Genomic DNA, 23032 nt, shown 5'->3' with positions numbered 1-23032 from the left:
GATATATTTTCGAGGCAGAGCTGACAGGATCTGCTGCTGGATTAGATGAGAGAGGTGAATGAGAGGAGTCAAAGGTGACCCTATTGTCATGGCATGGGGGACACTGGAGGGATGAAGGGATGAAGTTGCCCATTTACTGAGATGGGGGAAGACATCTCAGTGAGAGGAGAAAGTTTAGGAAGAAGACTAGGATTTTGGCTTTGACATGTTAAATTTGAGATGTCTGTTAGACATCCAAGTGGAGACAGGTAGTTAGATTTATGAGTATGGGTTCCAGGAAAGAGGTCCAGCTGGAGATATGACTATGGGAGTTGAAAGTCTATAGATGGTGCTCAAACCCACAAGACTTGATGGCATCACCAAACGAATAAGTATAGATGGAGAAGAGGAAAGTGGGTCCCCCACCCCAGCCTTCTTGTTGTATTTCAAACATTAGAATTCATTCTTGCTGCTTTGCCCATTGCCCAGAATGTTCTTCTACTAAACATTTACCATATTCCCTCCTTGGCTTCATTTAAGCTTCTCCCAAATATTACTTCCTCAGAGGCTCTTTCCTTGCTCACTCTATCTAAATAGTATCCCTTCCTCCTACATCCACTAATCACTATCTCTATCCTTTGCTTTTTCTTCGTAACACTGCTTTTTCCTAAACTCATATATTCATTCGTTTACTTACTTATTGTTTATCTTCTTCATGATGTCAAGACTTTGCCTTTTTTTGAATTTAAAAATTTTATATATTTATTTATTGGACAGAGAGAGAGCACAAGCAGGGGGAGTGGGAGAGGGAGATGCAGGTTTCTCACTGAGCAGGGAGCCCAATGTGGGGCTGTAGGGAAGGCAGATACTAAACAGACTAAGCACCCCAGGACTTTGCCTTTTAAAAAGTTTTTTTTTTTTTTAAGTATTTTTTGGGCAGCCCAGGAGGCTCAGTGGTTTAGTGCCGCCTTCAGTCCAGGGCCTGATCCTGGAGACCCAGGATCAAGTCCCACATCAGTCTCCCTGAATGGAGCCTGCTTCTCCCTCCGCCTGTGTTTCTGCCTTTCTCTCTCTCTCTCTCTCTCTCTCTGTCTCATGAATAAATAAATAAAGTCTTTTTTAAAAAAGTATTTTTCAATCATTTACCTTAGTTTGGGTTTCCCTAGAAGTAGAATTGAAATGAGAGTTTGAGTGTGATTGCTTCTATGAGCCAAACCCCCAGAGAATACCAGCAGGAGCATGGAGAAGTGAGGCAGAGATGAGAAGGCCATCAATAAAGGATGCATTATCCACAAGACATCACTGTGTGTAACTACAGCTTCATCCTGAAGAGGAACCTGGGCCTCCACCAATACACCCTGGGGAGTGTAGTTGCTGAGATATTTACACACCAACTCCTGTTAGTCACCAATAATGGCTGTTTCTAGGGTATGTTAATTCCTATGTACTCCTGGCCTGATGGATCCACTTGTCCATGGCCATGCCATATTCTGCCTGCTAAAGAAAATCAATAGGCAAAAAGATGCAGATCCTAATGATAAGAAATGAGATGAGGTGCATTCTAAGGCCCAAGGTATAAGGGTGCAGCCATAACACCATCTGCTACATCATTCTATCCCCAGCACTCAGAACTGCCTCTGATACATAGAGGATACTGAATAAATACATGTTAAATAAACACTATTGACATCTTAAATAAACATCATAGGCATTTTCTGGAGAAAAAAAAAAACACATTTTTCACTCAGCTCTTAAGTTCCGCTCCCTACCTTGTGATTCCTATCATTTTCCCCAATCCTTCAGTAGAGTAGAATGTACTTGGGCAGCCTTGTGTGGTGGTGATGTGGACATCAAGGAGCAGAATGTGTCCAGGGGATGTGTCCAGGAGCCCCAGGTAGAGAAGGGCAAGCTGGGTACCACACACAGAGTTGATAACTCAGGAGCAAAGAGGGATGTCTGACAAATGTCTACTTTTCCAATGCCTACCAGATGAAGCTGACTCTTACATGAGAGAATGGGCATCTATCTTCTCCCTACCCCCCATGTCAAATATGAAATTTCAGTGCATCCTTGTGTCTATTTCTAGATTCTATTTTGCTTGAGGGATCCTTATCTCTATTTTTTCGTCATTCCTAAAATGAGATTATTTATTTTAATTTATGCCTGCCTAAGTTGCCTATAGTAACTGAGCCTGAGCTAACTCTTAAGGGAGGTGCAGGAATGTGCAGGTAGAGGGGAAGCAACAGGTGCAGAAGGGAAAGGCCAGAAGTTTGTGTGACCAGAGCACAGAGATAGCAAGTGGGGAGGCTGGGTTTGTCAGCAGGTTCTGGTATAGTTTGTATGGCACACTGTATTTTCCATGGATGGCCTCCATACCATCCCATCTCATATACTCATCTACAGTGTGACCAGATACTCTCAATTGAGAGGTTAAGTCTATGTCCCCTCACCTTGAATCTGGACAAATTTGCCTGTAACCAACAGAATGTAGACTGTGTGAACCTAAAGGCTGTCATAAATGGTATGTAGCTTCCGCCTTGTTTCCTGGAGCACTGGTACTTGGAACTCTGAAATGTCATGTAAGACATTGAGACCACCAAGCTATAAGGAAACCAAGCCAGAAGGAGAAGCTACACGCAGGTGCTCTAGTCAGTAAACCTAATCTTCTCCACATACCCCAGGTACCAGATGTGACTTCAGATGGTCCCAGTCACCAGCTATGGAGACAGCCCCAGATAAGGCCAAAGACATCAAGAAGAGATAAACCATTCCTCCTATGCCCTCTCCAAATTTATGGCCCACAGAAGCCACAAGTCTAACAAGATGGTTACTGCTACATTTACAGTAGTTTGCTACACAGCCATAATAACTGGAACAGCGTGTTGGGGTTTGGGCTTTATCCCGAAGGCAACAGGGAATCATGAGAGTGGTTTCAGGCTGTGGAGTGACCAGTCACACATAGGACTTAGAAGGCATATTTCAACAGCAATGTGTACAAAGCCTGAGTGTTGCACAAGTCCAGGAAGTACCAATAATATAGGATATGATGTAATGACAGTATCTAGGTCATGCAGAAGAGCAGCTTCTGATGCTGTGGATGAACTGTCAGGAGCCAGAACTAGATGAAAGTGAGCTGCTAATGAGGCTTGTGTAATAATCTGAGTATAGAAGAGGAGGGTCTGAGCTAGGGTCAGGGACATTTTAGAAATGTTTCAGAAGCAGATCCAGAAGAACCATGGGGCAGATCTTAGGTAGAGGGGAGGTAAGAAAAGTGTGGAAAGTCCCCCAAGCGTCTGGCTCACAGAGGATGGTTGGTATAATTCCCTGGGTCAAAGACCACAGGAGGAGTGATCACTTTAAAGGGAGAGATGATCCGTCCCAAGGGATTGGATGTGTGAAGGTGCCTGAGGAATGCGTATACATCATTTGGACATATGACAGGGAACTGAGCTGTAAATAATGACTCTGGGTGTCAATAGTGTATATTTAGTAATTAAAGCCATGGAGGTAAATGATGTGGCAGTTGGCGAATTTAAGAATGAGAGGAAAAATGGGCCTACAACTAACTGACACTGAGGAATGAAGATGTTTAAGGGATGGGCCAAGAAAAAGATACCTCATAAAGAATTTTCTGAAAAGAATTTACTGGAGAAGTGGTTGAGAGAAATAGAAGTGTCTGGTGTCAGAATAACCAATAGAGGAGAGAATTTTTTTTAAAGATTTTATTTATTTATTCATGAGAGACACACAGAGAGAAGCAGAGACATAGACAGAGGGAGAAGCAGGGAGCCTGCAGATGCTTAACCATTGAGCCACCCACATGTCCAGAGGAGAGAATTTTAATAAAAAAGAAAATGGCCAATAATATCCCATGTCTCAAAGAGCAAGGAGGATGAGGACTGAAAAGTAGTCACTGAATCCGGTCATTATCTGGTCATTGGTGCCTTTGAGAGAGCAGCTTCTGTGGAGTGGGGGGGTGGGGGGGAATAATGAACAACAGGCAATGTACAAGGATTTACTGCAGAGTGAAAAGGAATATGAGTTCCTGAAACACACAAAGGAAAGAGAAAAGAGCATTGAAATCTAAAATGGCAGGGAGAAGGGGGTGGAGAAGGGGTGAATGAGTGGAATGACTCAACCCTTTGTGATTTATACTGCAGCCCTTTGTCCCTGGGAGAGGCAGGGCAGTACAGTGGTTAGCACAGGCTCTGGAGTCAGGCTGCCGTGTTTGTACCTCCAGCTTCACCACCCCTTGCTGGCTATGGAAACTTGGGCAAGTTACTTCGCTTCTTTGTCCTTATCTGGAAAATCGAATTATAAATGCTTCTTTGGTTCTAGTGAGTTCTTAGAATAGCATATAGTCAGCACCCAATGCGTGGTAGATATCGATATTATTAATAGTATTCTTGGGGCACCTGGGTGGCTCAGTGGTTGAGCATCTGCCTTCAGCTCAGGTCGTGATACCAGGGTCCTCGAATCAGGTCCTGCATCAAGCTCCCCGCAGGGAGGCTGCTTCTCTCTCTGCCTATGTCTCTGCCTCTCTCTTGGTGTCTCTCATGAATAAATATAAAATCTTTTAAAAAAATAGTATTCTCATTACCAATTACCACATGTGTAAATTCTGGCTTTTTCTCTCAGGAACATCTACTGCTCTTGCTCCAGGGCAGTGATTCTCGAAGTGTGGCCCAGGGACTTCTGTGGGTCCCCATAACCCTTTCAGGGGGCCTGGGAGATCAAAACTGTTTTCATAAATGAAAACCTACTTTGTTGTTTTCACTCTTATTCTCTCACAAGCATCAAGTGCCCTCTTCCAGAGGCAATGTGATGTGTGAGATTGTAAGAGATTGATGCAGAAACAGATATGAAAATCCAGTTGCCTTGTATCAAACCAGACATTAAAAAGATTTTCAAAAATGTAAAAGAATGCCACTCTCTCACTTATTTCTGTTGTGTTTTAGGAAATGTAGATAATTTTCCTTAAAATATGCTATTTATATTAATAGGTTTATTATCGTTATTTTAGATGCTTTCAAACTAAATATTCTTTTTTAAGTTACCGGCCTTAATTCCTAATACAGTAAATATTCAAAAGATATTAACCACAGAAATAAAAGCTCTTTGAGGTCATCAGTAATTTCTAAGACTGCGAAGGAAAACCAACACCCAAAATCTGGTCTAGAAACTAAATCAGAGCCAGAATAGTTTTTTTTTTTAAGATTTATTTATTTATTTATTTATTTATTTATTTATTTATTTATTTATTTATGATAGACACAGAGAGAGAGAGAGAAAGAGGCAGAGACACAGGCAGAGGGAGAAGCAGGTTCCATGCAAGGAGCCCGACGTGGGACCCGATCCCGGGACTCCAGGATCACCCCCTGGGCCAAAGGCAGGCGCTAAACCGCTGAGCCACCCAGGGATCCCCCAGAATAGGAGATGTTAACTAGTTTGTACTCCTTTCCCTGATCACCCAGGACTACTTGTTTTTCCCTAAAGAAATGACTTCTCTTCACAGCTCTGAATCTTTATATGGGCTGTTCCCTTAGTTTAGAATGTCTGTTTACCTTTCTTTGCCTGTCAGAACTCTGCATGTCCTCTAAGACACCTATAACCCACTGCCCTGGCTTATGGTGACATAGGTCCTCAGCTTTCCTTCTCAGAGGCTGCCCAGAATCAAGTGTGCTTATGCTCCTTTCCCATAGTCTCTTTTACTGTTCACCAACCACAAACAGAAATAGCTATGTGCCAGTCTCAGTAGAAGCAGGAGGGCCTGGTCACCTCCACTGTGGCCAGTGTCCCTCATGAGATCCCTTCTTTCCTGCCAAGGGTCCTATGCTCCATGCTCCCAAGGTATGAGCTGAACAATTGCACTATCCCTTGACTTCTGTTTATTGCTGTAGCCATGCTCCAACCTGAACAGAAGTGGAAGAATGATCCTCTCCCCAGTTCTTGTGACGCTCCGTCACCTGGGCTCCCACTCAATGTTTCTTATTCACTGGCTCTCACAAACCTGCTACTTCTAGTTCTGCTCACAAGCCCCTTTCTATCAGAGTCAGACATAGTCTGAGCCTGATTGAGAAATATGATACCCTGTTCTTCATACTTTATTCTCTCCTGTACTTCTCAGGAGGCTAAAGCACTAAAAATAACTTTACAATAGCAGCATTTCCACCAGGTTCTGCGTCTTAATTTAAGCTTAGCTGGGATCCCCTGTTGTCATTGTCATTATTATTATCGTCATTCTTCTAATCCTTGTATACATTCTAATCCCTGTGATAATTCTTCAAGGAACATGTTATCCCATTGTACTAGTTATCTATCACTTTATAACAAATTACCCCCCCCCAAGTGTAGTGGGTTTCAACAACATTTATTATCTTATAGTTTCCACAAGGTCAGAGGTCCAGGCTGGCTTAGCCTGGTCCCTGACATCACAGGCTGCAGCCAACCATGACAAGCTATGGTTGTCATTGCAAGCCCCTATTGGGAAAGGATTTGCTTCCAGGCTGACTTATGTGCTTGCTGGCAGGATTCAGTTCCTCGCTGGCTGTTGGCTGGAGGCTTCTCTCCATTCTTTACCACGTGGGGCTCTCTAACATGGCAGCTTGCTTCATTAAAGCACATAAGCTAAGAAGGTAAGAGAGAAAAGCCAGGAGGACAGAAGTCAGTTTTTTGAATTCCCACAATGGAAGTCACATCCCATCACTTTTGTAGTGTTCACTTTTTAAAAGCATGTCTCTAGGTCCAGCCCACATTTGAGGCAGGGGGATTATATAAGCGCATGAATATCAGGATCCTGAGGGCCATCTTGAAAGTGAACTGCCAAACTCTTTTTCCTGGATGGTGAAACAGACAGTAAGGTTCAATAATTCAACCAAGGTCACTTGGTTAGTGTATAGCAGAGCTGGTTTGAACACAAGTCTTTCTGAACCTCAAAGCTTACCTCTAGCACTTACTTCATATATTCTTACATTGTGTTTGTCATGGTTGCTATCTCCCTCATTCAATAGCAGCCTTAGAAGGGTAGTGGATACTTATGTCTCCGGGAGGGACAGAAATCTTTGTGAAAAAATGGACAAATACGTGAAATCAAATAAAATAGTCCATATGTTGGAACTCTGCATACAGAAATGGCTAAACGAAGGTTCATAATAAAACAAAACTGGACAAAAGAGTATAGGTCCAACTGAGAAAGGAGGAGTAAAAGTGAGCAAAGGGGTGACCCAGGTACACTGTTGGCTCTTTGGAGCTCTTCTGTATGAAACATAGGCTACCTGTTTCAGTGAGCAGAGACAAATCCTGTGTACAGCTAGAATTTAGACAGAATGGCCAAAAATACTCAAAAGGTATTCTGAATAATGCTAGATCCACTTCCCACACTAAATGTATTTAAACTATCTATTTATGTTAATATAACTCAGAAAATCCTGACCTATATCACTGTGCTGCTTAAAAGGGGGGGAAAAAAACAACCTGGAAGCAGCCAAAATATTTATGCTAAAAGAGACTGAAAGAGCAAAAAAATTTCATGCAAATTTGGATGTCTGGATTTTCCCTTCACCTCACCGTAATTGCCTTTTTAATACATTAATAAAATATGTCCTGCAAAAGATAACATTTCTAATAATCCTGATTTTATCCTGGACACTTTGATCTACATTTTGTTCAGGCAGTTCTGTCATTTCCTGCTTTTTATGGGGTCTCTGTAAGATGGTTTCAGATAGGATGTTATGTTATGGAAAGGGGTCTAGCTTCCACCACTCTTAACAATGAAATGAGAGTTCTCTGAGAAATAGTTGCCAGATATATCACTTTCTTTTTTCTATTGTACAGAGTTTATCTTTTTGGTCAGGGTCTTATAGAAGGCAGGAGACTGAAGCACTGAGCTAAAGCAGTAAAAGTGCAGCCTCACATGTGATGGGAAGGAAACTGGCAGTCAGGTCTATAGTCTGTGATCATTTGTGATATTCTTTTAGAGCTGGCCCATAAGTGTTAATCCAGTACAGCAATCGTCAAGAAGAACCCACTCTAAAAACTGGGAATGGGATTAACAACACTCCTGAAGACATAAATTTGTAAAGCTTTTTGTTGACTAGATCAGTGCAATGTCAAAAACTACTCTAGAGAATAGTCACCTAACAGTGGTACTAGCTTTTGTTGTTTTTCCTGAAAATAGGAGCACGGTAGCTCAGGTGCAGCATAGTAGCTGGCTAAGCAATCCTTTCATAGCCTGGGTAACCCAAGAGGCATAAATTTAGTGGCTAAGCCTTATGGCTCTAACTATCTGACTATCCCATTGTACTTTCTAATTCTCTTCATTTAGTAAGGAAACTTACAGAATGTCAACACTGAGGCCTAAAATCCTACCCTTTGAGAAATCCGGAAAAATCCTACACTTCTGAAAATGTTTAGGCAGTCAGCCAGATCCCATAAGCTTGCTGGTATTAGAGTGTTGAGAGTCATCATTTGGAAGTTTAGTCTTTAGAGGAAGAGGACAACCAGCTCTACAGTACTACACATTATACAAATAGTAGCTTCAAAATTTGCTATGGTCAAAAAAGTAAATTTTTTTCCTGACACTTTTGCTTAATTTTGTCTATAATGTTACTGTTTACAAGATGAAGTAGGTCATTTGCTGTTGTCAAGTAGCATTTTGCAATTGTTGAGGAAAGCTCCTTTAGCCATAAAACTAGGCTAACCTCTCCAGGACATTGACTCCTCAATTCTGCGGACAGTACACAAGTTATCATGTAGCTTGCATGGCAGTGTGAGGTACACTTCTATTTTCGGCTCACCCTCTGGCTTGCTCTATAACCTTGGGAAAATCACCTCTAGGCCCTCTGCCACAGACCTGCCATCTGTAAATTAGGCCTGGTTAGTAACCTGCCTCTGGCTAAGTCAGTGAAAGTCATGAATTGTGGAGTTAGCCAATTAAGAACCTCAACATGCATACTGAGAGTCATTTACACCTTAGTTCTTTTGAACTTTTTGCACAGACCAGCCTTCTTGAACATTTGATCCTATTTTTACTCTAATAACACTTTAATGCAGAACACATAAAACAATGTTTCTATAATGGGACAGCCTAACTACCCCCCTTCAGGCCTTCCTTACTGCTAAAGAGAAAGGGTATACATTTTTCCATCTTACACATTCATTTCCATTCCCCTAGCCATTATCCAGGGTTTACTTGAACATGTAAAATTTACACATGTAAAAAATCTTCCCCCAGATTTTTGCCACAGTAGAGGCTTAGCCAGGATCCATTCATTCTGTTTTAGTCTGTGGATAAGGATCAATATTTTTTAGAACAAATGAGAATTAAAAAAAAAAAATCATACATTTAAGCCTGCTATAAACTTAAAACACCTGCATTTACTTCATGTTACTTTCGTATCCTTTATGTAAGGCAAATGTCAGCCAGAGCCTCCCTTCCCTTTGTAATCTCAAGGAGAATGCCCCAAACATCCAATCTGGGTGTTCAGAGTCCTTCCCAAGATTACTGACATCTTTCTCCCAGGGACTCATTTTCTTGTCTTCTCTCCCCTGAGTCCCTATATCCATGGCTGCTGTCTTTTCACTGTTCCAACTGTCCCATCTTCAGGCTCTTCTTCAGTTTCTACAAAACCCCATTCACACACAGCATTAGTGAGATTTTAAGATTTGAGAAAACAATTTAAAATGTATATATTAGACATTCCTGTCTTTAGGGTCCATTTTGCTACCCTATCACCAGAGATTTCCCACTAGCAAATGTAAATGTAAGTTCCTCTAGTGTTTACAGAGAGAGCAGCTTTTCTTGTGTTGCTGGGGCTTTCAACTACTCCCATGTTTTTGTTTTGTTTTGTTTTGTTTTGGGGTTTGTTTTTTTTTTTTTAGTTTTTTAAAGATTTTATTTATTTATTCATGAGAGACACAGAGAGAGGCAGAGGGAAAAGTGGTCTCCCTGCAGGGAGCCTGATGCAGGACTTGATCCCAGGACCCCGGGATGAGCTGAGCCAAAGGCAGACACTCAACCACTGAGCCACCCAGGTGTCCCCATGTCTTTTTTGGAGTATCACCTTATACCAGAAAGAGCTTATCAGGTTATTTTTCCAAATGAATACAGTTTCTTTCTAAGAGGAATACTGGTGCCATTTAATACTATATTTCCTCTTCATTATACTCAACAATGTACATTTATTTATGTACACTTATCAGCATTCCCAAACTCATTTGAATTCTATTTTCTGCATTATTCTGGATATACTTTCCCATTTATGAATGCAGCCCAGGCTTCCCACTTTGATAAACATCCTCCGAATTATCAGGTTCTTGAGGTATTTCCAGTTTAGTTTCACATTATAAAGAGTGGTGCTGTAAACATTTAGTGAAAATTGGTTTTCTCACTTGGGTTGTTTTGGGGGAATATATTCCCAAATGTAGATTATGGCACAAACATGAATAACCTCATAGATTTTCTGCTTCTTTCATCAACAGTTGTCCCAGTAAGTAATTGTATCAATTTATGAGTTTAGCCATTTTGCTTAGCTCTGCCAACATTCTCCTTTGTGACTTTCAATTAACCTCGCAGCAAGGCTAATCATTTCCCCAAACTTTACTTCTCTGAGTTTTCCCATTACGGAATATTTGATCATATACTTTGGCCTCATGTCCAGTAAAGTCTGGGTATTGATTTTAACATCTTTATTGAGATATAATTCACATACCATACAACTGACACACTGAAAGTGTATAACTCAGTGAATGTTAGTATATTCACAGAGCTATGCAATCATCTCCACAATAAATTTTAGAACATTTCATTACCCTAAAAAGAATCCCCATACCCCTAGCCTTTACTTACCCTACATCTCACCCCGGACCTAGATAACCATGAATCTTTCTGTTTCTATAGATTTGCCTATTCTGGACATTTCATATAAATGGAATCATATAATATGTGGTCCTTAATGACTGGCTTCTTTCACTTGGCATAGTGTTTTCAACGTTCATCCATCCTGTAGCATGTATCATCCCTTCACTGCTTTTTATTGCCAAATAATGTTCCACCATAGAGCTATATCACATTTACTTATTCATCAATTGACGGGCATGTGCGTTGCCTCCACTTTTTGCCTTGTGAATAATTTTGCTACGAACATTCATGTACAGGTTTTTGTGTGGACATATGTTTTGGGGTATATATATGTAGGAGTGTAATTCCTGGGTCATACAGTCAGTAACTCTATATTTAACATTCCCACCAGTAGTGTATGAGGATTCTGATTTCTTCACATTCTTGCTGCATTAGCTTTGTAGGGCTGCCAAAACAAAATACCACAGGCTGGGTGTCTTAAACAATAGAAATTAATTTTCTTAGAGTTCTGGAGACCAGAAGTTCCAGATCAAGATGTCAACAGGTTTCCTTTCTCCTGAGGTTTCTCTCCTTGGCTGGCAGATAGTAACATTTATTGTTGTGTGCTCACATAGTCTTTTCTATGTGTGTCCTTGCATATCTCTGGTATCTCTTTCCTTTTTTTTTTTAAGCATACCTGGCATATTAGATTAGGGCCCCCTTATGACCTCATTTCACTTTGATTACCTCTCTAAACACCTTATCTCCAAATACAGTCACATTGGAAGTTAGGGTCTCAATGTATGAATTTGGAGGGACAGTTTGGCTTGTAACACTTGCCAGATGCTACAGACTGAAATGTTTACATTTCCCCAAAATTCATATGTTGAAACCTAATCCCCAACATGATAGTATTTGGAGGTGGGACCTTTGGGAGACGATGAGGTCACAAAGGTGGAACCTTCATACATGGTATTAGTGCCCTCTAAAAGAGACCCCAGAGAGTTGCCTCACCCCTTCTGCCATATAGAATAAGACAGGCTTTTTATTTTTTCATCAGAGATTTCTTTTTTTTATTAGTTCAATTTGCCAATATATAGCATAACACCCAATGCTCATTCCGCCAAGTGACCCCTCAGTGCCCATCACCCAGTCATCCCAACCCCCCACCCACCTCTCCTTCCACCACCCCTTGTTCATTTCCCAGAGCTAGATGTCTCTCATGTTTAAGACACGCATTTTTGAACCAGGAAGCAAATCCCCACAAGACACAGAATCTGCCCAGTGCCTTAAGTTTGGACTCAGTCTTCAGAACTGTGAGAAATCAATGTTCATTGTTTCAGCTATCCAGGCTATGATATTTTTGTTACAGTGACTCAAAGAGACTAAGCATCAACATTTATTATCTGTCTTTTTGATTTTAGCCATTCTGGTGAGTGTGAAGTGGTATCTCATTGTGGTGTTGATTTTCATTTTGTTGATGGCTACTGACAATATAAGCATCTTTTTATTGCTTATTTGCCATTTGGATACCTTCTTTGGAGAGTTATCTGATCATATCCTTTGCTCTGATTTATTTCCTTATCATAACATATATTTTTTTTATTGTGGATTATCTGCATTATGGATTAATCATATAGATATCAAACATACCAAAGGAAACATGGAAGAATCTTAATTTGGGGGTAGTGACAACCAATCTTAGAATCTTTCTAAGATTAAAAAACCTAGAAACATAAATAAAAATCAATTAGTGTGACTATATGAAAATAAAAAATAATTCATTGCAAAAAATACAAAAAACAAAACCAAAAGACAAGGTGGAGGAAAGAGAAGCAATTTATTCACAATGGACTGATTTTATTTATATAGAGAGGGATAGATAAATATAGATATCTATATCTCCAATAATAAAGAAAAAAAGATCAATAGTTGAATAGAAAAATGGGCAAAGGATATGAATAGCCAATCCACAGAATGGCAATTCAAAGAACTTAAGTTTGATAACACACTGTATGGAGAGCAGTGTGGCAACATTTACCAGAATTTTTAAAGCCCATACCCTGGGATCCAGCATTCAACACCTAGCTATTTGGCCTAGACAGACATTTGTTCACATGCCAAGTGGCTATAAATAGGAGTATAACTACTGACTGCAGCCCTGTTTGGAAAAGCAAAAGAATGGAAAAAAACTTGAAATGATAATTTGGTAAAATACTATGCAATCATCACAAACAATAAAAGTTGTCCAAAATACAGTGTTAAGTGAAGAAAACCAAGGTGGCAAAACTCCATAGAATACTAGGTGTGAGAGAGAGGGAGAGAGAGGGAGGGAGGGAGATTGAGGGAAGACTATATATATATATAGTCTATATATATAGACTATATATATATATATAAACATACATGGCATATAATATATATTTACTGCAGAGAGTGTCTTTGAAAGGACATAAAACAAATTAGTTAACAGGAAAGAAAACTGAGGGAGTGGGAGGGAGCAATGGCTAATGGAAACTTTTTTTCATTGCACATCACTGTATTTTGATGCTACTGAAATTTTTAACTGTCGCGCATATTATCAGGTCACCATTAGGAAAAAAGAAAATGAAAAAGATGTGTGCACTGTCCTCCACTGTGAATCATGGCTACAAGTACTGCGGGGTAACCAATCTTCCAGTTCTCTCCTGGGAAAACCCACCCCCCCACCTTCACATACCACCCCCCCACCCCACCCCCCGCATTGCAAAACAGGACTTTTGATTTGCGAACGCACCTCCTGAGGTGCTCTCCTAGTCACCTGTTTCCTTATCTGCTCCCCCACCCGACTGACCGGGAGATCTTTCAAGTAGGGACTGTTTATGGTTCCCGCGCATCCCCAGACACTGTGGCTGGTGCTCGGTCATCAGCGGACCAAGAAGTCTGAAAAGAAAGGGGATCCCTGGGTGGCGCAGCGGTTTGGCGCCTGCCTTTGGCCCAGGGCGCGATCCTGGAGACCCGGGATCGAGTCCCACGTAATTTGCGGACTGTGCGTTCCTGCCCCCTCCACACTCACCCGACACACACGATTACAAGCAGGTGGGGGGCGGGGGAGTCCTCCGAAACTCTGCAGGCCCCGGGCGGGCGGCTCGGACCTCGGAGCGCACGGCGTCGTGGGCCTACCCGCCGCTCGCGCCCCGCCCCGGGCTTCCCGCGCTCCGCGCCCATTGGCCCTCCTCGGGAGTGGGCGGGGCCGCGCCGGGGTGCCCTGCGCCCTACGGCCCAAGAGGCGGCGTGCGCCCAGCGCTGGGGGCTGCGCGCGGGTGCCGTGGAGGCCGCCGGCGATGCCCCGGGAGCCGGTTCCTGCCCGGGCTACCCCCCGGGCCGCAGCCGGGGCCTCGGCGCCGAGTTTGGTCTCCGCGACCACCGCAGCTGGGCGGGCTTCGGACCATCTGAAGCGGTGAGCGCTGCCTTCGCCCCCGGGCGCCCGGCCCTGCTGCGTCCTCTGGGGCTCTCGGCAGTGGGTGGGATGGCGAAGGCGGGTGGGCGGGCCCTGGCCGTGCCAAGGCATCCTCGCGTCACGGGGTTCGGGTCCAGAGTCCGCTTCCCTCCTCGCCCCTCCTCGCCCTCCGCGTGACTGTCACTCCCCAGCAGGCCGGTCTTCAGCGCTGCGCAAGTTTGTGTGCGGAGGCGCCAGACGGCCAGCAAGCAGCCCTGGGACGCCTCGCCGGCCCCTGTCGCTTGGCTTCGCGGTCCCAGCGCTCTTCCCCGGGTCGGGACGGGCGCCGTGCGGGCGGTCTAGGGGGTCCGCGACGAAGTTAACGACCCTTTACACGGCAGCGACACGGCGCCGTGGGGACGAGGAGTCTTCGAATAGCGTGGTGCTCGCTTCTCAAGAGAAACATCCGACGAGCTCGAGCTCTTTTTAAAGATTGCTCTTTAAAAAAAAAAAAAAAAGTACTTTGTGGAGTTGCCTAATACGCTGCATCTCATCCAAAAACAGTTTTTGATCTCACGGGAGTAGTCATTTGAATGCAACGCTGACCCTTTTGTTCCTTAAATAATAAGTTGGAGCTTTCTTATTTCAGAGCAATAGATTTCTTCATGAAAGGAGTTTCTCGTAGTACAGAAAGATAAAAGAAAGACCATGGATAGTGTTTTGAGTCATCTATCTCTGTATATTTTTTCTTTCTTTCTCTCTCTTTCTCTCTCTTCTTTCTTTCTTTCTTTCTTCTTTCTTCTTTTCTTTCTTTCTTTCTTTCTTTCTTTCTTTCTTCTTTCTTCTTTCTTTCTTTCTTTCTTTCTTTCTTTCTTTCTTTCTTTCTTTCTTTCTTTCTTCTTCTTCTTTCTTCCTTTCTTCTTTCTTTCTTCTTTCTTTCTTCTTCTTTCTTTTCCTTTCTTCCTTTCTTTTCTTTCGCTTAGGTTTGCTTTCCCCCACAACCGCAAACTAGGTTCCAGACTTCGGAATACTGTGCAAACAGCGCGTGCGGCCCGACCCCCCAGCCCGCCCGCCCGACCGAGGCGGGGAATCCGCCCACCCGGGAGCCCCCCTCTGCCTGCGGACTCCAGGCTGTCCCCGCGCGGGGAGGCTGCCGCGCCGCTCCGGGAGGGCAAGAGGACGCCCGCCCGGCCCGGCTGTTGATGGCAGCGATTTGTACCTTCCAAGAGTCCCCAGAAAGGCGAGCTGCGCGTCTGTTAGGACACCGGTCACGTCCCAGCCGGGAGGGCGGGGTGGGGTGGCTCTCGGTAGCAGCATCAGCTCTTCTCCCCCGGTGGCCGGAGTCTGCGTCCGGTGGTCTTGCTGGACCGGGCTGAGCCCACGCTTGGCTTAGTTGCTCTGCCAACCCTGTACGCACTGCAAGGCCCTCTCCCAATCTCGGTGGCGTTTGTGCGCGTCGGTGGGAGTCGGGAGAGGAGAACCCTAGATATTTTGCAGAACGGAACGTCCAGTGTTCCGTTTTTAGATCTGAGTTCTCCGTGGCATTGTTTCAGCTTGCTTTGCTCTTTCCTGGGAGCCCGTTGGTTACTTTGAGTTGAGGAGTGTCTTTTTTATTATTCTGTAAGGATTCCCTTATTCCATCAGGGAAAGGAATTCCTGGCTTCAGAAAAAGGTGCCGGAATTTAGTCCGCTGCCTTCCAACTGTGGATGTCGCTGTGAATGGTCTTGTAAAATCAAAAAGCACCCTTAATTCATCTTTTCTGTATATCCTTTTTTTTTTTTTTTTTCATATGCTTTAAAGGACTTGGGGAGTGTTTTGCTGTCCCTAGTCGTCAGGATTCGTAGTAACTTATTTGAACTTTAAGTATTTATCTTTTTTTTTTTTTTTTTAACAAGGGTGCTTTTTAATTGCAATCAATCAAATTTTTTCCTTGAACTGTAAATGTATTTTAGAGAAGGGAGGTGAGTGAGCTATCACATGCAGTAATTCTTTACCTTTTGCCGCTGGGGACATTTTGTGGTGGTGAGGGAGACTTATTCAGTTTTCATCTATGAGAATAATCTGGTTTAAAGAATTTGTTGGGATCGCTCTTTTTAAAGAAAGTTACATTATGTTTCTTATGATTTCTAGAATTGTATAATAGGCTGTATATCATCCAAAAATGGTTTTTGATATCAGGGTAATCACTTGAATGCAACACCCATAGTTTTGTTTCCTAAATAATAAGTTTGAGCTTTCTTAATTTATGTTTATGCACTTTTTTTATTAAGGAAATTTTGAAAAATGCAGAAAAATAAAAGAAAAACTCATGTATAGTGTTTTGAGTCATCAGTTTTGAAAGATTTTTTTTTTTCCCAGTTTACTTAAGGCCTGCTTTTACCTACAACTACATATTCAGGCTCCAAATTTTGAATGGTATTAAATTGCGGTGTTGAATATGCAACTTCAGAGAATGTTGGTCTTATTCATTGTATTAAAAGTTTTATTTTTCTTCATCGAAATGTCAGCACCAGCAAAATCTTTTTTGACATTTCTCCTTTAATATATGGCTGTGATGACAAAATACTTTAATAATTTTGAATATTATAATTACTAACAGGAAATACTTCTTCAAATGACATTAAACTAGAAGGCTTTTGAGAACTTGAGTCTGCTATTTTTCAGTGATGTATCACTGCCAAGAGATCTTTTTCCTCTTTCTCTGATGCTTCTACATTTCTTGCAGCATTCATGTAAGAGGTATGGTTTTAATATCAAGATTCGTTACCGTCTTTTTTTGACTTTTTGACATGTTACATGTGGAACGTTTTGCAGTTTGAGATTTGGGGATTCACTGAGGTACCTGAAGACTCACAGATCGACTCAGTAAAGCATCCTGTCCTTTCCCTTAATTACCTTATGTTTAGGTTTCCATTAACAGTTAAGTAGGTTTTTGGAGAGCATTTTGTTCATAGTTGTTAAAATTCTCGTGCTCATTTCGGCAGCACACATACTAAAATTGGAACCATAGTTGTTAAAATTCTTGAATTTTTAGATACATTTTTTTTTAGATACATTTTGACCCAGCAATTCTACCTCTAAGGAAATATTAATGGAGATGTATATAGGGTTAGTTACTTGGATGTTTGTTGTGATGTTGCCTATGATGGTGAAACTTTGAAAACACTCAATGTCCCAAAATACAGAAATGGTAAAATAATTTAAGCTAGAAAATATCTATACAATGTAGTAATATTACAGTATATTAATTAACAGTAATAAAATATAATATTAATATTATATTGATCAATATAATATATTGATTAATATGTTGCATTAATATATTAATATCACATAAACTAATGCAGCCATTACTAATCATGTTGTAGAAAGAATTGACAAAAAATCAAAAGATGGTCATAATATGATATCAGGGTAAAAAAAGAATACTAAAAAAGTATGAGGGATCCCTGGGTGGCGCAGCGGTTTGGCGCCTGCCTTTGGCCCAGGGCGTGGTCCTGGAGACGCAGGATCGAATCCCACGTCGGGCTCCCGGTGCATGGAGCCCTCTTCTCCCTCTGCCTATGTCTCTGTTTCTCTCTCTCTCTCTCTCTCTGTGTGTGACTATCATAAATAAATAAAAAAAATTAAAAAAAAAGTAAAAAAAATAAAAAAGTATGAATATTTTTCTATTTTGGTTAAAAGAAGTGTAAGAAGATTCTGAAGTGTAGTAAAGATTATGCATGATTTAATATTTAGTCTTCTCACTTTGAGAGAAATTCTTCTGCATGGTAAAGTTTAAAAACCCTTGAGCTAGGTTTAAAGAAGTAAAAAAAAAGCAAAGACTATATTTTCATATGTAGGCATTGAAACCATTCTGTCTTTGAAATAATCATCAAATCCCTAGAGATAAATGAGGATAATCCATATGTCTCTGCTTATCCCCAAGATTTACTCTCTCTATTTTATCTGAACCTTTGTAATTTTAATATGAGTTAATAGATTTATTTGTGTAATGATTAAAAGCCTGGTAATTAAGTTCTCAAGTTGGATGTAATTGTGCAAGATAAAGGGGTAGTACTTAAAATTTTTTTAAATATATTTTTTGAGTAGGCAATGGTTTTATAGGGTTGAAGATCAAAACATTAAAAAAAAAAAAAGTTATACAATGAAAAGTCTGCCTCTTTCCCAAGCTCCTCATCTCCTCAATTCCCATTTCTCCAATTCACTTATCCTGGGTAAGTGTTATTATTCGTTTACTGCTTATCATTCCAGAGATATTTTATGTGTATCTAAGCCAAAACATATTGACATTTTTCCCTTCTCGGATATATATGCCATTTTTTCCTTTGCTTTTTCCATTCAACCGTGCGTCATGAAGATTTTTTCATAGTACATAGAGCATCCTCAAAGATTTTTTCAAAAAAAGTGGTTAGAACATAGAGTATGAAGAAAGGAGATGGATCTTAAAACAATTAGAGGAAGAATTTTCTTCATGGTTGGGGTGTTGAGTGCAAGACTGTCTTGCTGAGTGAAGAGGAAACAATATATTGAGTGTACTTGAACGTGGCGTACGGAATTGTAAAAGCTTCCAGTTTAAATGTCATTAAGTTATTTTTTAAAAGACATTATCTATTTGAGAGAGAGAGAGAGAGCACGCAAATGAGGTGAAGGAGAGGGACAAGTACACCCCGCACTGAGGTTGGAGCCCAACTTGAGGTTCGGTCTCACCACCCTGATATCATGACCTGAGGGAAATGAAATCCAGAGTCTGTTGCTTAACCAACTGAGCTACCCAGATGCCTCCAATTTAAAAAAAAAAAATTACTTAAAAAAATATATTTATATAATTTAATATATAATATATTGATTATAATCAGGGTAATGAAGCAGCTCTTAAAAATTTGCCACAAAAATATGAGACACTTCATTCGTCTTCAGTCCTTATTTCTCTCCTCTGAGGCAACTACTTTCAACTCTTTATTTTTTTCTTTTTTTTTTTAGAGAGTTTATTTATTTATTCATGAGAGACACACAGAGAGAGGCAGAGACACAGGCAGAGGGAGAAGTTCCGATGTGGAACTCTATCCCAGATCCTGGGATCACACCCTGAGCCAAAGGCAGATGCTCAACCGCTGAGCCACTTAGGCATCCCAAATTTTTTCTTCTAGTATTTACCTCCTAAGGTTTTAAAGTATACTGTAACTATTTCTTGACTTAAATGAGTTGGATATTATTTATTTTATTTTCTTTATAAATTGAGAATTGATACTTTATGGTGAGGATGTAACTTCTTTACTCTCTCTTCTACTTCTACTTCCACTTCCTCTATCCTCTCAGTTGACATTTATCTCAATATTTAGTTGAATTAATAGTTAGGTTTTATATGATTATGATTAAGTAAATATGACTAGCCTGTGAGCCAAAAGATAAAGATTGTTTTTTTCATTTGCCTAATTTTCTATCTATGAGCTTTTTCCAAGTATTCAAATGCTGTCAAATGCTCAATTACAAGAATCTATCAACTTAATTTTTTTCCTTAAGTCTTCTTCCTGTAGGTCTCATTCTTCACATACATCTGGTTTGTTTCTAGGTTTGCAACCACCCTAAAGATTAGTATCTTTAAGGAGTTAAGAAAAGAGATTGTACCCATGAAAAAGGAATTGGATGCTATGGGAAGAAACAATCAGAGCACAAAGTCCTCTATGAAATTAAAAAAATGATAGCCAAAATGGAATTCTGAATAGGAGCAGAAGATAAATTTCTCTAGGTTTGGTGCATAACTATAGTCCTAATTCACCTCTCTCCTAGATCCTGATCTGGTTGACTCAGTCATTTTGCTCAAGCACTTAGTCCCATTACTGTCTAAGAAAAGATAAATTTTCAAAGTCCTTGTATGTCTTAAAATGTTTTTCTTCATGGCTGGGATATTGACTTGCAGTTTGAGTATGAAATTCTAGGTTTTTCCTCAAAATGATTAAGAGTTAATTTTGGAATGTCTGTTGTCAGTATTACTGTGAAGAAATCTGATATCATTAAGTTTTGTATGCCAGTATGGATTGTTTTTCCTTTCTGAAACTTTTGAGAATCTTCTCTTTGGTATCCTGAAATGTGATGATTTGGTGACCTTGATGTGATTCTTTTTTTCACTCATTGTGCTGTACACTTGGTGTGCTCTTTCAACCTGATGCCTCTCGTTTGTTTTTTGTAGTGTGGTGAAATTTGCCTTAATAATTTCTTCCTTTCCATTTTATGCTGTTCTCTTTTTTTCTTAGTTGGAATTTTGGACCTCCTGGATTGATCCTTCAGTTTTCTTATCTTTTCTCTATTGTTTTTCATCTGTTTCTCTCTTTTTTTACCCTCCAACTTCTCTGGGCAAGTTGTCAATACTATCTTCTAGCCATTTGATTCAGAATTTCATTTTATTACATTTTCAATTTCATATTGCTCTTTCTTGTTCTGATTGCTTCTTTTTTATAGCATTCTACTTTTTATAAATGCAGTATATTTTCTTATCTTTTTAAAGACATTAATTGTAGTTTTATTTGGAGACTTTCTTTTGCCTTTTGCAATGTTTCTGCCCTTTGCAGTCCTTTTTTCTCTTCGTTTTTCAGTTTCTTCAGAGAGAAGTCTCTAGTCCTCTGCAGTGTGGGATATAATCCTGGGTGTTGACATTCTGGGAGCAGGGGCCAATGAAAGGGACTGTGTCAAGAGTCCCCCAAATCATCTCCAGGTTCAGTGATTCACTAGGAAGATTCACAGGACTCAACATATGGTTATACTCACGGTTATGATTTATTTTCGAGAAAGGCTTCAAAGCAAAATCAGAAAAAAGAAAAGGAACGTGGAGTGAAGTCCAGAGGAAACAAGGCAGAGACTTCCCAGAATCCTCTTCTAGTGAAGTCACCAGGATGTGCTTAATTTTTTTGTAACTGAATTGTGACTGCATATGTGAAGTGTTGTCTAACATGGGAGCTCATTAGAGACTCCGCATCCAAGGTTTTTACTGGGGACTGTTCACCTAGGCACCCTCTGCCTAGCACTATCAAAATTCCAGACTCTCAGGGAAAGCAGGTGTTCAGCATAAATGACATTGTTTGTGCAAACTCTGATTAGGCATACTAAACAACTCTTATCAGTTAGGGAATGGTGGGATCCTTTCTGAAATCAAAGTTCCCAGATTCCAGCCAAGGGTTAACCTTGCAAGCAGGCCTTTCAAAGGATAGATATCTCAGGCATGCTAAGAGAATTCTTTTCTGCACAGGGACTGAGGGTCCCACACTTTACTCTGTAGGCTTTCACTTATCCTCCTTATCTTCTGCCTCCTGCTGTATCCTTGCCCTCTGGTGGTAACCTGGAGGCCAAAGCCTCTCACCTGCTCTGGGGCTGAGGAAGTCACCTGTCTGCCACAGGGCTGGAGAGTGGCCCCAGGGAAGGGAGTAGCTAACCATTTTGTATCAGTAAACCATTGCTGTTACTTATCCTACAGCTAGATCTGTGACCCTTTCCATAATAATATTGACTTGATATTTGCACTTTTCTTACGAATGTACAATGGAGTTTTCCAATAGATTAAATGCAGAAATATAAAGCAATGCCACTCTTCTCACTAGTTTATTTTTTGTTTTGGAAAATCTAGTTATTTTTCCATAACATAATGGGTTTATTATTATTTCTAAATGGACTAAGAAATATTTTTAAATTTCTATTTTTGTTAGATAATAATTAATGGTAGATATAATCTACATAAATAAAAGTTCTTTGGAGTCTCCATGGTTTTTATTTTTGCATTACTTAGTGTGTGTGATTGCAATTTTTTAATATTGAAATATAATTGACACAATATTATATTAGTTTCAGGTGTACAACATATTGATTCAACAATTCTATACAATGCTCCTTGCTCATCATGATATATGGTCACCATCTATCACCATACAATATCATTACAATATTATTGACTATATTCCCTGTGATGTATTTTTCATCTCTGACTTATTTATTCTATTACTAGAATAATCAGTACCTCTTAATACCCTTTATCTGTTTCACCCATCCCCCAATGCAGCATTACTTACAATAGCCATGATATGAAAGCAACCCAAGTGTTCATTGATAGATGAATGGATAAAGAAGTGGTAGTAGAGTATTACTCAGCCATCAAAAAGAATAAGATCTTGTCAGTGCTTTTTAAGCATATAGGTCCTTTCGCCAAAAAGCTCGAGAAGCCTATATCTCCCATTTTTCTGAGTCTAGAAATTTGTCTTTCTGCTAGTATCAATACCTATATTGTCCAACATAGTAGCCACTAGCCACACGTACTTAAATATAAGTTAATTAAATTAAAATTAAAAATTCAATTCCTCAGTCACACTAGTGACATTTCAAGTGCTCAATACCATGTGTGGGTAGTAGTGGCTACTGTATTGAACAGCACAGATCTAGAACATTTCCATTATTACAAAACATTCTGTTGGGGATGCCTGAATGGCTCAGTGGTTGAGCGCCTGCCTTCGGCCCAGGGCGTGATCCTGGAGTCCCAGGATCGAGTCCCACATTGGGCTCCCTGCATGGAGCCTGCTTCTCCCTCTGCCTGTGTTTCTTCCTCTCTCTCTCTCTGTGTCTCTCATGAATAAATAAATAAAATCTTTAAAACAAAATAAAACATTCTGTTGGACAGTACTATCAAAGCTATTAACATTTAAAAGCCATTCTTCTATCTCTTTCCCTTATTTATTTCTACCCCCATGCTGTTTGCTTAATTATGACAGTTAAGCACATATACATGTATTATTCGTTCATAAAACATCTCATTTGT

At 40.5% G+C, this 23032-nt stretch overlaps 1 protein-coding gene and 1 long non-coding RNA gene across 7 annotated transcripts in view; one reads left to right on the top strand and one right to left on the bottom strand.

The window, feature by feature from the left end:
- Positions 1-6330: 6330 nt before the first annotated feature.
- Positions 6331-22653, bottom strand: LOC125752839 (uncharacterized). The gene is made up of 2 exons (XR_007403282.1): positions 22293-22653; positions 6331-6606 (listed from the first exon to the last, which is right to left on the bottom strand). It is a non-coding gene; the product is annotated as an uncharacterized LOC125752839 (long non-coding RNA).
- The window catches only part of ZNF638 (zinc finger protein 638), a 137126-nt gene continuing 128167 nt past the window's right edge, over positions 14074-23032 (top strand). For 4 of the 6 annotated variants that reach the window (XM_035700601.2, XM_035700600.2, XM_035700603.2 and 1 more), the window contains exon 1: positions 14092-14255. In XM_035700601.2, coding sequence (XP_035556494.1) covers positions 14140-14255 — 116 coding nt within the window. In that variant the 5' untranslated portion in view covers positions 14092-14139. Of the gene's footprint in view, positions 14256-23032 lie in introns of all 6 variants that reach the window. The other 2 variants (XM_025453498.3, XM_035700602.2) reach the window with 2 other exon arrangements.

Source organism: Canis lupus, chromosome 17 (genome assembly GCF_003254725.2).
Source record: "Canis lupus dingo isolate Sandy chromosome 17, ASM325472v2, whole genome shotgun sequence".
Taxonomy (NCBI): Eukaryota; Metazoa; Chordata; class Mammalia; order Carnivora; family Canidae; genus Canis; species Canis lupus.
The sequence above is the reverse complement of the archived record's forward strand: the minus strand, read 5'-3'. Positions and strand labels throughout refer to the sequence as shown.